The sequence below is a fragment of the Dicentrarchus labrax genome, unplaced genomic scaffold (genome assembly GCF_905237075.1).
Source record: "Dicentrarchus labrax unplaced genomic scaffold, dlabrax2021, whole genome shotgun sequence".
NCBI classification, from domain to species: Eukaryota; Metazoa; Chordata; class Actinopteri; family Moronidae; genus Dicentrarchus; species Dicentrarchus labrax.
In genome coordinates this window covers 9,565,469-9,581,735 of record NW_026136705.1, presented here as the reverse complement: position 1 = coordinate 9,581,735, position 16,267 = coordinate 9,565,469, and the positions used below count along the sequence as shown (strand labels likewise).

Below are 16,267 nucleotides of genomic sequence, written 5' to 3'. Positions count from 1 at the left end.
GTTTTGGCTTTGACACACTTAGGCTTATCTGTAATTGGTGTAATTGTTACTAGCATTTAACGAGATCGTCTTCCAGATATGCTGAGTGCAAAAAGGGCCCGGGTATGGGAGAGGCTTTCTCAGATCTGCCTTGCTGATGGGGGCATTAGATCGACACTAACTCTTCTCGCTGTGCTATTAATGAAAGGCAGCCACGAGCCAGAGCGCAAATCCGATAAAAGGGGCTGGAGATGAGGGGGTCATGAAATATTTAAATATACAGGGCTTCAAAGTGGAAGAGGCCTCCCGTTCTTGTCAACAGACAGACCCCCTGCAGCCCAGCCGTGGCCCCAGTCTCTGGCCCGCAACCAGCTCCACATGTAGGTCACAACCACCAGCTCACTTTTCCCGCTGTACGGACACACCACCGGGGAAAGGATTCACAGATAAAATTGCTTGTCTTCAAACACACACACTCACATGGACACACACAGCCTTCCTCTTGTTCAACCAGTCTCCCATGTTCTAGTGTTACACCGAGGGGGAGACGAGCTGCAGAGGGGCGACGAGGTCAGGGTGGATATCCAAGCGCTGTCTCAGTGGACTCTGACATGTTAAAACACTCTGTCACACGATAGAGGCTCAGATCCTCCGCAGCACACATGCTCACGCACACACAACCTTTTCCAACCACAACCATAAGGCCTCTTTCATACAGAGGAATCAGCAGAGTGTGGTGTGAAAAAGAGTTCTTCTTTTGAGGAACTCTAAAGGGGACGTGGCACGGATCACCTGTCAACCACTGAGTGACAAGGAGTCTGAAAAAACAATCAACATTCCCAGCTACATGTTCATTCAGATGGGTCGCAGATCATCTCCCTCTCTTGTGACATGCCAAGTTTCTCGTGTTCGCATTGTGTTTTCTTTTTTCTTGTCTCAAAGGGGCCTTAACTTCCCATTTCTCTCCCTCCCATCGTTCAGCCCCCCAGCAGGGAGGCTACTGTAGACAGAACAAGGACCTTATTTAGCTCAAGCCCTGCAAAATGCAATTAGAAACCCCTCAATGGCCAGCGGGGGCCTGGGATGAGATGAGGGGAGAGAGAAGGACAGCAACAGAAAGAGAAAAAAGGGAATGTTGGGGGAGGACGGGCAAAGACCTCACTGCTGTCTGTCACCCTGCTGGCTTTTGATGTCCCTGGCCCATCTTGTGTCCCCCTAGAGAGCCTATCATCAGGCCCCCACTCTGGAGCTGTTGAGCATAGAGAGAGCCTTGGAGAGGCTTGTTTGAGTGGAGTGTGGGGGGTGCGCGTGGATGACTGGGGCTGTCTCCGTTGGTGCCTGACAGAATGGTCTTGACGGAGCGTTTCAGAGCCCTAATCCCTCCGACCATACTCCTCCAGCCGGGCAAATCACTCGGGGGGTCTGCAGAGGGTCAGACAAGTTTTAATACAGTGCCTTAGTGGTGATTTCCTCAGTGCTTTCCTGTAGTCATTCCTTTTTAAAAGACACAGCAGGCTGTTTCTCTCCTTTCCTTTTCTTCCCACTACCTCCCTGTTCGGCTCCTTCCCCCTCTCTCTGTCTTGTCTGTCTCTCCCTGTCTCCTCCTGTTTTGTTTTTTTCCCCGCTCTCTTCCTCTCTAGTTCTTCCTCCTTTATCTCCCTGCCTCCCCTTGTCTCCTTGCTCCCATCACGCCACTGAGAAGAAAGAAACAAAAAGGGAAAATATTATCCCTGCCAGCGCAGTTGCTCTTGCTTAGTATTAAGTCAAGGCCTCACGGGGGGTTCCAGCACCACGGTTCTTTGGTTGTAGATGTCTGCTGGGTCTTCGCAAATATAAAGACATGCAGATTAGGGAGAAAAATTAAAGCTGGGGGTCCGTCATGCAGCGGGTTATCTGTTAAGAGTGTTTTGTCTGTCTGCGATATGGTTCCACTGTAGAGCTTCAGAGAGAAAATTGGGGTCAAATTAAAAGAGGCTTATAATCCTTTCTTTTTTTGTCATTGAGCTCAAATGACACTACAGCTTGATGAGGTTGTACTGAATAAGCTTAACAATGAATTTGTATGACAGGCAGCACTGAATCTTGTTTACACTGTTCCACCATTTCAACGGGCAGACAGTAGAGTAGTGCTGCACAAATACTTTCAAGGACATTGACGTGATGTAGAGATCAAAGTAAAAACCACAAACAAATACTCTCTTAAAATCCAGCACATTAAAATTCGGATTTCTCTGTCACATGCTTCGTTTCAATATTTGGCCTTTAAAATAATTTGTGCTTGGATTTCAGAATTAGTAATTATACTGACATTAAATGAAAATGTTAAAGGTAAATCATGCCTGATCTGTGTAGTTGTGTGTGTGTGTGTGTGTGTGTGTGTGTGTGTGTGTGTGTGTGTGTGTGTGTGTGTGTGTGTGTGTGTGTTTTGAGGCGGGTAGCAGCACATATGCTCCTTTCTGTTAGAATGGGAGGGAGTGATTGACTGGCCTGAAATTATCCATGGCATCGCAGCCCACATTCCACAGGCAATGCCTGTAATTTAGGCAAAAGGGTCTCCATTTCTCTTGTGACTGGGCTGAGTGGTGGTGAGGGGTTGTGGGTGTGTTGGAGGGGGTTGCATTAGGGATGTAACCAAAGCATTTGAGGCAGGGAAGGTTAAACCAATTTTCTTGTCTGCATTGTTTTCCAAAGTGAGTCCCACGGCAGCGACATTAGACTGATGGCCAGTGAAGTAGGTTTGTTCTCGCTGACAGGCCAGTTCTTTCTGCGCCCGCAATGTCAACTGGATCTGATTATTGCCTACCAGATCCAGATAATGTCTGCCATTGATCAGGCCATTTATCTTGAACTCCTACGGCCTCGGCCTGCTTTCAGAGACCACAGGGAGATAAGCAGATACAGATAAGCAGATAACATAGTCTCTACAGGCTTTTAACAACCGGAAAAAATACTTTTCCACTGCTACCCAGGCTGACATATGATGTGAGTTTCATATCTCTTGGCTCAGGAAGCTCACAAAGGATCTGCTTTTAGAGGTATTGTCATTGGATCATATGGATGCTTTCATCCCTGCGTCCGTCAATCTTCCTAAACGTTCCCAGAATGTGCCAATCACATCCTGTGTGATAAGCCCAGGTTGAAATAAGTGGGCAAACTAGAGATTCATTTTCGGGATTGTTATTTACAGGTTTAATATTGAAAAGCATGTCTGTGGGAATGCAGATGGAAATTCTCAAGTCCTTAAATCTCCCATTCTCTGTCAGGATATTTGATGGATGCAGTTTAACAGAGAAGACTGTCAGCTTTTCCAAAGGCTTTTTCTACTTTTGGCATGCTATGGTGTCCCAGTTTGTATAACGGTTTTTAATGTTGGGTGCATTTGTCTTTGTCTGTGTGTGTGTGTGTGTGTGTGTGTGTTTGCTTGCACAACCATGTGTCATCCCCACATTAATACTAGCAGTGAGTGACAGATTAATTTATGTCTGGCTACGTGTCTGAGGAATTGGGAAGAAAGGGCCTGTCAGTGCTGCTTGTTGGGAGGGGTAGAGATTAGAGACAGTTGTCATTGACAACCCAGTTGCAGGCTCTGGAAGATAAGGTCAGATGTAAAAAAAAAATAAAATTAATTTAAAAAAACATCCTCACTCCGCCCTCGAATTGCTGGGAGAAGCGATGTTGGCAATTCCAAGTGTGTGGGTTTATGTGTTCAATTAGAAATATTTCACAGTTCTTAGATTGCACTGCAACATTTGGACATTTCAGATCTTAAGCAACAAGGAGGGTGTGAACTAATCCCACCCCCTCCTCTGAGAAGACATGGATTTATTTTAAAAAAGTCCATGTAAAACAGGTTTTATTTACTTTGAGCTGCATGCAGTATGTGTTTTTTATCAAGCATTATTTAGTTAATTCCAATAGATTGTGTGTAAACAGCCACTGAAACATAATGAAACAGGATCTTCCACTGTTTGCCTGCCTGTGATACACTGCCAATCATAATGTTCCAGTGTATCCACCTGGAACATAAGTATTGATTTAAATATCTATTGCTAAGGTTATAAACAGGTCTTGTCTGGTGTTCTCCTTTTAGTTCACCTGTTCTTTCACATGTAATCTGATTCTCAGGATGGATAATCATGTGGAAATATGATACAGTATGAATGATATAGGACACTTTGAGAGGCTTTGGATGTATTAGCAAGTCCCTAATATTTTTACCAAGCCAATATGCAAGGTATATAATTTACTTTTAGTAACCCTAGCTGTCTGTCCATGGGTAACTGCCACACTTTGGTCCAGACTGAAATAATCCAACAATTACTGGATGTAGATCCATGAAATTTTCTGCAGGCATTCACAGTGCAAGGTGAATATGAATGACTTTGGTGAACCTGCCATTTTATCTAGTGCTAGCATAAGATAGACAATGATGTTTATTAGTAAAATATCTCAACAACTATGGAATAGATTGATATTATGTTGATTCTTGACTTTTCATCTACCATCACCTAGCCTGTGAATTATCTCTACTCCATGAATTGGCGCAAATTTCGTAGTGCTCTGATGATGTATTCTTACTTTGCTGCTTAAAATCAGCATATTAGTATTATTATTGTGAGCATATTAGCTCAAAGCACAGCTATGCCTAAGCACAGCCTCACAGAGCCATTTGCATGACTTTAGACTCAGTTTTGTCAACTTATGTTTATCTGTAGTACTTTGTCTGGTACAGGAGTTACAGTGTTTAATTCTCAGAGACCTCACTATGAGGTGAAACTGTTTCTGAAATACCCACCCCTACCTGAGATGGTGATTATTCACCGCTGATGATGACTCAAAATTCTGTTTCCATTTCCTGGCCTCAGCATCCAATCTTAATTTAAATCATGAGATTTTTTTCCCCCATGTAAAGACAGAGGTCTGAGTCAACCGACAAACGTAATAAGAGCTTTTAACATATTACATTGCCAGCACTCATGTTACACTTATCAGTAATATTTCAAACGAGGGTAGATTTGGCATAATGGCAGGAAGGCTCATGAAGTCGAGCCGGTCCCCTGTGATTGTAATCTAGGAGAGAGTTCCTGTAAAATTAAACCATGGTTGTGGGGGGAGAGACAAACATGCCTCTGGTTTCTTTGAAGCGGAGAATCAGCATCCAAAAAAAGGAATAAAAGATGACAAAATGTCAGTGTGAAGCTGATGGTCTATAGACAGAACTTACGTGCCCAGACAGCAATTACTGAGATACATTTCATACATCCAGACATTGCGTTTGATCTCACTGCTTCATTCTCTTGCACAGACGATGTTTTTCCATGTGAAACTGTGCAGGGTTCTCATTTTTATGTGTGTTCATCTCTGTCATCGTTTCATTTGAATTAAAAATAATGTGCAGTGAGAGATCCGGAGGCCGATTGTTTGGCAGTGTGGCTGTAATCACAGACTTGTGGTCGCTCTCAAATCTGATAATGACCATTTAAAATGGAGAACAGCAGCTTGTTCATAGCTGCTGCTGCTGCTCCTGCACAGGCCTGTGAAACGACTGGTAGCCATTTTCTGTCGGTGGCAGTCGTATAAATACATATCTTGAAGCCAGCCATGTCATGCGTTTGAAGCCAAACCACTGTGCTCTTGAAGTTTCATCACAATCACCGCTTCAAACATAAAAATCCCTGTGTTCTAATTACATGTAACCACAGTTAGTACATTTGCAACTAATTTTAGACATGATTTAGTGCACTTCCGTTATACTTGTGCATGAACCGTGGCACTGTACGGCAAATAATCTCACTGTAGTTATCAAAGACGTTTTCCCACAGCGTATGAGCAACTGTGAGCCAGAGCTTAATGACTTCATTAGTTTAAGTTGTTTGATACACAATGTATACATCTGTGAAACATACAAGGATACATAGCAGGAGCCTCTAACTTGATGAACACATGAGCATGTGTTCTTTCTCCCAGGCCCTTTGTGACCACAGCCTTTATGCTCTGTAGCTGAACCAAGTGGCTGGATTTTAACTGGCCACCTGAGGCCAATCCCTCTCAGCCCCTGATGATACTTCACATTTTTTGTTCTGTATGTCATCAGTGTGTCAATGAACAGCTTATGCCAAGTCCATTGTAAGTTAATATGGATAAATCATTTTCTGCTAAATGTAAACTTTTCAGTTTGACCCGACTGTGCATCTGACTGCAGTTTGGACAAAAGTGCCGTTGTGTTGACTCTGATGTGTGAGGATTTGTTATGCCACTCTGAATCTCAGGCAACTGTATATCCCATTTCCCATGACTTCATGTTTGTATGCCTGGTCCAAGCCAGCCAACGGACCCCTCGGTCTCTCTGTTACCGAGGGACGGATTAGCATCTCAGCTATGAGCTAAGTCTGTTTTCTGCTCTGTGGTTGCTTGGGCTGAACTGGCAGGGAAAGACTTTGCGATGTGACTCTATTGTACATCCATTGACCTCCCAGTCAGTGGGTTAATGCTCATTAGACAAGCTATAGGATGCAAGGGTTTGCACTATTAAGAGGATTTTCCAGGAATGTTAAATGTTAGGGAATGAGGTGAGGAAGAGTGAGCACTGTTGCTTCTCGGGTAAATATTACTTTCAGGCCTGCTGTGTGAATATTAACAGGATAGTGTCCCACCTTAAATCTGTGGGATCCCTTCTAAATACACACACCGTGGCATCAACACTGAGAAACAGCTAGAAGGTGTTTTTAGCCTGCTCCAGCAGGGATGTTTTGTTGTGACTCTGGGTGGGCAACCTAAGAAAAAAAAATCCTCCAGGCCTTTTTAAAATGATCACCAAATGATAAACGTGGTAGTCGTGATTTAGGTCTGCAGTGTCAGAGGTGGATGCTTGTTAGGTCTGTCAGGGTGGGCTACAGAAAGCTCAAATTGAAGGCTGAATGACCCAAAGTGCTTTTTATATTACCAGCTGACCTCCCTTCAGGCCAGTGGAGAGTGCTAGTTGATCCAAGAGGTAGACAGCGCCTGTGGGCTGCGAGGAGGTGCATGCTGCTCATAAAGGAGCGTTTTGTTTTTCCTCCCCTCACGGTAGCAGCACCCTACTGGGGAATTCATTAGGGGCTGACATCATCTCACTCGGTACAGAGTGAAAGAAAGAATACATTTCTGCCTCAGCTCTCCGCTCCCTCCCTCCTTTCTCTTCTTCCCTCTCTCTCTCTCGCTCTCTCCCTCTCTGCCTCCTTATCTAGCTGTGGTGCGCTGTTGTCTCTCCTTTTGCGCGCCATTTACGCAAAAGCTAAAAGCGCTGATGTGCGCCTCTGCAATCCAGCTCCAAGCGTTTCGGAAGCCCCAAAGACACGAGTGTGTTTGTCTTCTGAAGGAGCACGACTGAGGTTGGATTCAAGTCCGCCTGGAAATCAGGAAGTGGGAGGACCCGACCGTGAAGGCAGCAGCAGCAGCACTTAGGCAGGCAGTCGCTGGATGAATGGGAGTTTGTGTGCTGCTTGGGAGCGGATGGGGAGAGGCTCTTGTGTGCCCACGACCGGGATCCGTCAGAGAGAGCAGCTGAACACACAGCGACGGCGGGCTTGTACCTTGTGAATTTTTGCTCACTGCTCGTGTGATTCGCCTCCGTCTCTGTCTGTGCAGAGGAAACTGGCAGTGCGCTTTGTTGGATTGGTTTGCTCCGTCGGACGCAGCCCCTCTCTGCGCACCGACACACGAACCCTCCCGGATCCTGTTTGTTACCTCTCCCGGATATTTCCGACAGGAGAATATACGTGGGAAAAGAAAAAAAATCACATTGTGTCCCAAGCAAGAAAAGAAAGGTGGATGAAGGGATTTTTTCTCTGGTCGCCTCAGTGCTGTTGCAGAAGCTCTCCGTGGCGAGACACATGGTTCCCTTTGTCCAAAAGGCGCAGTAGCTTTGTGAACGGCTTTGGATCTTTTTTTTCTTGGAAAGGCTTCTTCTCTCTCCGCATGGCTGTCCTCAATTTAAACGGAGTAGACTTCGCCGCCTCTTGTGTGGATTATATTATTTGAAAAGCAGAATGTGAAACGAGGCCATATTTACCAGACCGAGAAAGTAATATCCTCACTTATTTGCCTCCTTGCTAACCTTGCCACATCAAAGGTATGCGCGCTGGCTCCGAGCTGCTTCTAATCTTGGCTTTCATTGTGTGTGATAGTGTGCAGGATGGTCTGAGTGCAATATGTCTAATTGTAACCATTTTCATGCCACCTCTCCTGCTGTCATTTATTCTGCAGCTTTCATTGTTTACATTCTGTCACTGTTGCATTAGTGAATGAATACCTGATTCATTACAAGCTTTTATATCTAACAATAAAACAACATGAATTTAGTTGTCTATTCGCACTATTCTCTCTTAATTTAGATTGAGTTATTCTAATACTTAATAACAAACATATGTTGGGATAATCGCATAAAGCTGTCACTGGACGCAGATTTGGAATATTCCTGTCATTGAGGTTATTATAGCACAAGGAAATCTAACCCTGCCGTCAAAGCCTTAACATCATGTTTTCGTAATTTATCATGAAATAAATCCAAGGCGAGGGGATGCTTAAAGCCAGTTCTCAGAAAATCATTTTATTCCGAGAAACCTGTCAGTCAGTCTCACCCGTGTGCAGCTCAACGGGTGTTGTCCTGTTTCTTCCCTGTCCCTGCAACCTGTAGTTACTAATAACTAATAATCTTTCACTTAAATGACGTGGTGGAAATATAACTTGATTTTCACCAATATGAGCCTTTTATTTTGTAATTCAGGTTTAAATCCCATCACAGCGCGTTTTATTCTAACACAGTGACGCTGTTGGTGCTCTGCTTGGAGAACGGATGGATTTGTTTTGTCACGAAGCAACAGTGCCATCAAGTGGCCTGAATATGAAGAGCCACTTGTTTTGTTTCAGTCTGATATCCAGTATTGGTTCTGATCATGATGCTCAGATTTCTCAAATAATTATGGACACAATTTGAGTATGACAGGATGCGGATGCTGGATGTGTGTCGTCTTAAACCGGTTTAAGTTTGACATTGGAGACTGCTGCAGCATAGATTGACTGCAAATTGTCAGATGTATAATAAAGTAAGATCACAAATCTTATCTTGGTGAATTTAGGATTAAGGTTTATTTAAAAATTTAATTCTGGTGAAATAATAATTATTTACCATTACCCAATTAAGTCCTCTCAGTCAGCAGTCATTGCTCTGAATCGTGCCCAGAAACACTCTCTGGGAGTGGGTCTGGATATTTTGGTGGAAAATGATATTTCATTCAGGTTTTGTGCTTTACTGCATGTGATGTTTTGCTCATTTTATTCTCCTCTTTTCCAGGTTTCCGATGCCAGCTCAGAGAAATTTTTCAGCACAGCTGCAGTTAAAGGTACAGGCTTTTTATTCTTTATGCTGTGCCGAAATGTTTTCAGTATGATGCTGCAGGTGTATTGCCATTTCCCTGGTGTTATTACTGTGTTAAAATTGGTATGCATTGTCCCAGCGCAGTGGTTGTCATATTCATGAGTGGTCATTTAAAATAACACAACAGCAACAATGGATCACATCTATAAAGCGGATCCAGTTCACACAAGGTGCACAGGTATAAAATACAGCTTGTTGCTTTGTCAACATGAAAATCTCTCTTTCTGCCAAATGCAATATTTAAAATGTGAAAACAAGGTCATGTAGGCTTTATGTTATTACATACATGTGATATGTGAAATGAAGCAGTGTGCAGCGTTGGTGACCCTTTGTTGTAAATGTGCTGAGATGCACCAGGACTTGTACTGCAGCCAGAGGAAGAGGAGGAGGATGTAGTAATGCTGCAAGGAATGGAGTAAGGGCAGGAGAGGCATCTGTTTATGGCCTCAGTGTGCCAACACCACATGTGACCTCATTATCAAGTCACTAATTTGCTGTTAAAAGCAGCCCCATTTTCTCTGGCTCAGGGATAATGGAGGTGCCCCGCGTGAATGGACATTCCTCTGTAATGGGGGGGAGTTTCCACACAGGGCAGGAGAGAGGCTCTGAGACGAGGGTTATGACCCCTTCAGGGCCGTGGCAGTAACAGGGCCGATTGCTGATGATAGGTCCTTGTGTCCCCCCCACTCCTTCTTCCTCGTGGCCCTGCACTTTCCACCGCACAGACCTCCGAACACATTTCCCACATTCTGGCCTTTGATTCCCTCCAGGGCTTGATTTGTGGCGTCCATTGGGGTGGCTCAATGGCCATGCTTGACAGGGAGGTTTCCTTTTGAACGTGCTTCTCTGTGGACTGATTTGGTTCCCCTTTCAAAGGATTAAGGCCCCCTTTGTGCAGCCTAAATCAACAGAGGGGCCTCCTCTCTCCTCCTCTATGAAAGGACCTGACTGGGGAAACAGTACACAAAATACGCTTTCTCTCTGCTGCATGATAGTCCACTCTCTTGGCCCCTATTCCCATTTAAATATCCCCTCTTTTCTTCCCTTTTACCATCTCCGTCCCCTCCTCCTCTCCTGCCATATGCTAATGCACTCCGCTATTGCAAAAGGCAAGTAAAAGAATCCAGGTGCAGGGAGAGCCAGGACCAGTGGCATTTTGATGGAGGGGGGTGTTGAGATTAAAAGAGTCGGGTGGGTTTTTGTTGGAGGGGATTACCATTACTCTAATGCAACCAAACCCCGGTACAAGCAACAGCCCCAACAAAAATGTCGAGATAGGCTGGTTTGTGGGACGATGAGTGTCAATATTTGCCCAGAGGCAGGTGCAAAAAAGACTTTCTTGTTGGTACACATGAAATGTTCATTGGGCTTTAGGGTTCCACATATGGCTGAAAAAAGCCATGACAGGAAAAACAGGTGCCAAACAAAGCAACAGCTAATTTATTATATGTAGTTCTGCAATATAACTATAACCTTGATTCTGCAGAGCAACTTGCACATATGAGTTATTAGTTTCCATGTCTTGAAATCCATAGTAAATGGTGTAAGAATACAGCTTTACCCACAAGTCAGAAATAGAGGAAAATAGTCTTTGGTGAATAAATCAGGCTTTAATGACACGTAGTTCAAGAAAAAGAAAAAGCGACATAACTTGGCAGAATGACAGAATGTATATTATTCTTGGTGGATGAGCCAAAGGCTGATTCCAGACTCAGTGCCATTATTATTAATAATATTGTGACTGACTGGAACAAAGGTAAGACATGGACATACCTTAAACCAACAAAGCATTGAAGAGGCCATTGTAATTCAGCAGCTGATGTGCAGCTTTGGTAATGACTGACTGTTGGCTTTTTTCTCTGCAGCAAGACTGGAAATCAGCCAAGGGCAACATCAGGTCTCTTTGAAGACTTAGTGCTGGTCCCTCATCTTTTAATCTCACAGCCTTCTCACCTGCTCCGTAATTACAGTGTATTTTTCATGCTCCCTCAAAAGCCACTGTTTTTTTTTTCTGTCCGCCCGAGGCCTACACTGCATTTTAAAAAGAAAATCCAACTGATGAGAATGCGGCTTTTGTGTTTTCAGACGTTGATTTGTTTTCTTCCCCTCTTGTGTCAGCTTCACCTCGGGGCCATCGGTGTCAACTGTGCACAGTTGTCTAATGTGGAGCTTAAAGTCACCATCACTCTCTGCTTTGCCTCGCTGTTTTTCTCCTTCCTTCCAGCTCACTCTGGGTTCAGTTTGCCCAGGAATAGATTTCATTAACTAAGAGTCATTAAATGTTAGCTCTAATTACCGCGGTTGTCAATGTGCCTGCAGGTGTCAGCTAGCTAACCTGATTCATTTGCTCTGCAGGAGAGTAAGCACCAGTCAAAAAGATGTGGTGTAGTCTGTTGGCCACCAGTGAAATAAACAACTTTTTTAAAGTATAAGCTGCTTCCAAGCTGCTGTGGGTGGAAATCAGTAACCAAGCCTTATTAAGTCTATGACTGCTGTCCAGGGAGTGGATTGAAGTGCTGGGTTGCACAGATACTGATGATGACAAACCAGCACAGTGAGTCGCCACAAAGGCCTGTAGACAGATCTATCAAATGATTAAAGCTGTGTCCCAGGGCAGTAATATCTTGTCACCCGGTTACATTCCCATCCTTTATGATATTGTCAATCCACAAGCCATGACAGAGACTCGGCTAGGTCACTGGAGAGCAGAGACTAAGCTCACTGTGCATTGTTTGTTGAGCGTAGCCCCAGCAGCAAGATTAAGATAATGCTGGATGACATTTAAAAAGCTCTGCTGTGCAATTAATCAAGAGCAGGCTTGAAAATGTTCTCATCTGTGAACTGTTGAGTCTGGTGTGTGCCTCTATAGATAGTCTGTTTGGTATCTTAAGGAGGTTTTTGAGTAAAGACAATGGAAAATACAAGACTAAGCAATGCAATCTCTTTAAAAACCATTTCTAATTACCTTTTACCTGCCTATACATCATCCAAGTCACATTTAAATCATGGGCACAATGAGAGATGACTTCATCATGTGATTTTAGAATGAGCGCTATTTTTTCTAAGAGTTCATTTGGTAGATATGTTGGAGAAGCTAGTCCCTCGTGAGACATCTCCTGCAGCTGTGTCTACGATGAGACCGAGTTCAGTGCGGAGGTGAATTGAAGTGCACAGTGTAGTGATTCTCAGTTTCCCCCCCTCAGCACAGCGCTGATTTCACCATGCTTTACTGGAGTTAATGTGAAAATGAAGCGGTGCTACAGCGAGACCCGGGGCTGACGCCAGCGTGAAGAGCGCCGCTGGTGAAGTGTGTCGGGCTTGAGTGCGTCTGTCACCAGGGGAGAGAATAATGTGCGATGTGGAAGGTGTAATTTGCAGCACTGATGGCATTGTTTAAAAAAATAGTGGAAAGAGAAAAGCGGAGGTGAACTTTTGTGGCAGATATCAGAGCTGAAGAGCTCCCTGGATTGTCATAGAGAGCTCTGCTGGCAGCGAAATTGCCTGTGAGCGTATTACTGCTGTGTGGGAGGGAGCTGAGGGCTTGTTTTTCTCTCTCTGCCTCATTCTCTCTCTGTTTCCTGAGAGGTGGACTAGTGATAGAGCTGTGTGTGCTTCCAGGCTGTGGGCTGCCACCTGCTGTAATCTCAAGTGATATAGAGAGCAACAATCATGCCACAAATCACCCAGGCAGCTCCCTAACTCATTCAGTGGACTGGAAAGAGAAGGTTGGCCTTTCACAGCACCAGTGTTGGTTTACTGCCCCAGGCTGCCTGCACTGCCCTCATGCTGACCTCTGCCGTCTGTGCGGGTTTCTGTGTCAAGAAATCAGGGCTGCCTGTGGAACTTGACCTGATGCGCAGTGGAAAGATGACCTGACTACCATTAGCCTTTCGTGCGTTCTGAACGGTTGCAGTCAAGGACGGTCTCTTTTTCTCTGCCAGGGGCTGGGAGGTCACAGAGAGGTCGCTGCCCCCTCCCTCCAGAGACATAACTGCTGAAATAAAGCACTATTGTTGTTTTGGCTCAAACACAAGCTTAATTCAAATCAAAATTCTCTTTTGATATTTAATAATGTGCATGTTTTGAGTAATAAGACAGGGATCTGAAGGATTCAAGTTTGAATGATCACTGAAGCAGATTCCAGCCATTTCTGCTGGTTACCCGTCCCCCGCTATGAGCATTTAAGGTATCTCTAAGGGGTAAAGGAAGCTCAATATCCTGTGCCGCACAGAGGGAAGCCCCCTTACCCCCTCTTCTTCCTCTCCATGGCTGCAACTACAGAGAGAAAGGCAGTATTTTATGACCATGAAAGGGGCCGCTCCAGCCATGCCTCCTGCTGCTGACACAGCCAAACAAAGGTTAACAAATCAAGGGTAGCACTGGCTGATTTACTGCCTCGCTGTCGCAAACAATGGCCCAGCCCCCATGTCTACAGCTCACATTTACTGTGACTGTCAGTAAATAGAGAAATATGGCAACATTTCCAACTGTACATATTTCAAAATAAATGTTTTTCTATTGATCACAGCTCATTAGTCCTCGTCTGGGCTGCAAGGGATCAGTCTTCCAGACTTCTTAGTTTGGTTTAAAACGGGTCTAAAGTGTATGAGTAGGATTTGCACTTTTAATGTGCAAAATGTTTTCTGTTAGGCTCTATTGCTTTCTGTCATGATTTAGAGCACAATGTAAAGTGTGGAACATGTTTGGTTGTCTGAAGGCAATGAATCCAACATAAACAATCCAATATCCCTACAAAGATTGAAACAAATAGACTATACTCAAAGTGATTCTGTAGATTGAAGATATTTGTCAGTCAGGTTTCTAGCCAAGACAGAGCATAGTCAGACCACTATGCATCCTGATTATTTTACCACAATTTGTGTCTTTTTCTTCCTCGGCCACCTGTTACAATCATAACATATGCAAAGAGTTCTAATTATGGAAATTTTGGCAAATAACTTAGGTAAATACTGAATGTGAGACCACGGGTCTAGTTGGTGCCCACTTGGTAGAGGTTTGTTGATTGAGGATCAGTTTTAAGGAGATGTTGTGAATGGGTCTGTTGGTGCACACACGCAGCAGTGTGGGCCAGTCTCCTTCCATCCCCTCCAGCAACACAAAGAGGTCATTCAGAGTTTGTTCACTGAGTCCCGAGGTTAGAGACTAAGTAAATCCATCCATCTTAATGCACTTATTTCAGCACCAGGAGAGCTGGAAGGAGACTGTGTAAACACTCCTATATCCGACATGCCACGCTAAACCCAAAGAGCCTGGAACCCATCAGGCCAAAATTAAAGGTCTACATCTCAAACACAAACATTTGAATGGGCTGTACTCCAGAGATCAAAGTGAAAGACCTTAGTTTTCCTGCTGGCCCCCTTGTGTCTGCCACACTGAGATATGTGGCGGTTTAGCAGGCAGTTGAGGTTGAATGGTGAGCAACTGAATACTGTACGTGTCTGTTTCTCTCAGGTCTCTGAGGTAACGCTCTGTGGCATAGTTTCTGTTGGTCTAGGTTAAGTAGAAGGATTTATGTAAGCATGCTCAGTTTATTCAGAAATCTGGTTAGTTACAAAGACAATATTGACGATTATATTAAGAAAGACATAGATTTCTTTGTCTATGCTGATTTAAAAAATCCAATTTTTACTTTTACATTATGGTTTTTTTTCCTAACTTCTTAGCTCACTCTAAATCTATTTGTATTTTCAAATTAAAGCTGCAGTGCCTATAGGTGAACAGAATATGTTGATAATAAAGATGCTACAGAACAGGGTTGGGCGATATATCAACATTGTAACTTTCAGCCCACGATCAAGCGATTGCCGATATATTTGCACGTGTGTGTGTGTGTGTGCTGTGCCTAATTGACCGAGTTAGATGTGAAAATATTCTTGCTCTACAGCTGTCCCCTCACTTGGTCTTTGGCTCAGTGTGTTTATCGTTACTGTGCCGCTGAGGGTCTGTTGCTGAGCAGTGGCTTTCATTCTTGGGAGCCAGACCATTAAGGCAGTAGAATAAAATGGCAAAAATTGGGGTGCCCTATAGCTCCCCATGTACCAAGGCTGAGTCCTTTCTGCAGCAGCGACGGGTTCGAATCCAACCTGTGGCCCTTTGCTGCATGCCATCTCCTCTCTCTCTCTCCCACTTTTCTGTCACTCTTCAGCTGTCCTATCCAATAAAGACCCAAAAATCGGCCAAAAAAACCCTACCATCAATGGACTGAGCCAATCACCCAGCCCTACTAAAGAATAGTGGAAGTAGATGGGCGGATGGAGGTGTTGAAAGCACCAGTCTCCTCTTCCCAGGAGAGGTCCTCCCCCATCACCATTGCTAGCATCCACTGATCCAATGTGACATCCGCCACTCTCCTGCCAACTGTGCAGCATTAACAGGGTCAAAGCACCACACACACATACACACACCACTTATCAAGACCCAGCCATTCCCAGCGCGCTGTTGGTGTGTTCAGGCCAATTATGCCTGTGTCAGTCTTTGGTCCCTGCGGCAGAGGTGACATTGCCAAAGAGGGAGAGAGCGCGGGCCGCCTTAATGAGGCCTCATGGTGGCTTAGAGGTGTATGTGTGCATGCATAACAGCAGGAGCGCTGGTCTGGAATGATCCACCCTGCTATCTTGAGCCACCATGTGTGTCTGACAGTCTTTTTTCCCTTCTCAAGGTCTTCTCCCTCCAGCCATTTCCATCTCGCCTCCTCTCCAAATCTCAGTGTTTTAAGCGCTGCTGCCTCATGATGTCATTCTAGCAAATGGATTTGGGTTCTGGGGAATAACGTGAAGGCTGTGTCCCAGAAATGCAGCATAGCAGCGTTGCAGACACATGTTCTTAAAAGGAGATGGGATTAACACAGTGGAT

General features: G+C 44.5%; 1 protein-coding gene across 1 annotated transcript in view; it reads left to right on the top strand.

Moving 5' to 3' along the window:
* The window catches only part of auts2a (activator of transcription and developmental regulator AUTS2 a), a 294,183-nt gene that overhangs the window by 252,403 nt on the left and 25,513 nt on the right, over positions 1 to 16,267 (top strand). Inside the window, 1 exon segment of the mRNA XM_051400367.1 lies at positions 9,311 to 9,359. Within this exon segment, the coding sequence (XP_051256327.1) occupies positions 9,311 to 9,359 (49 nt within the window).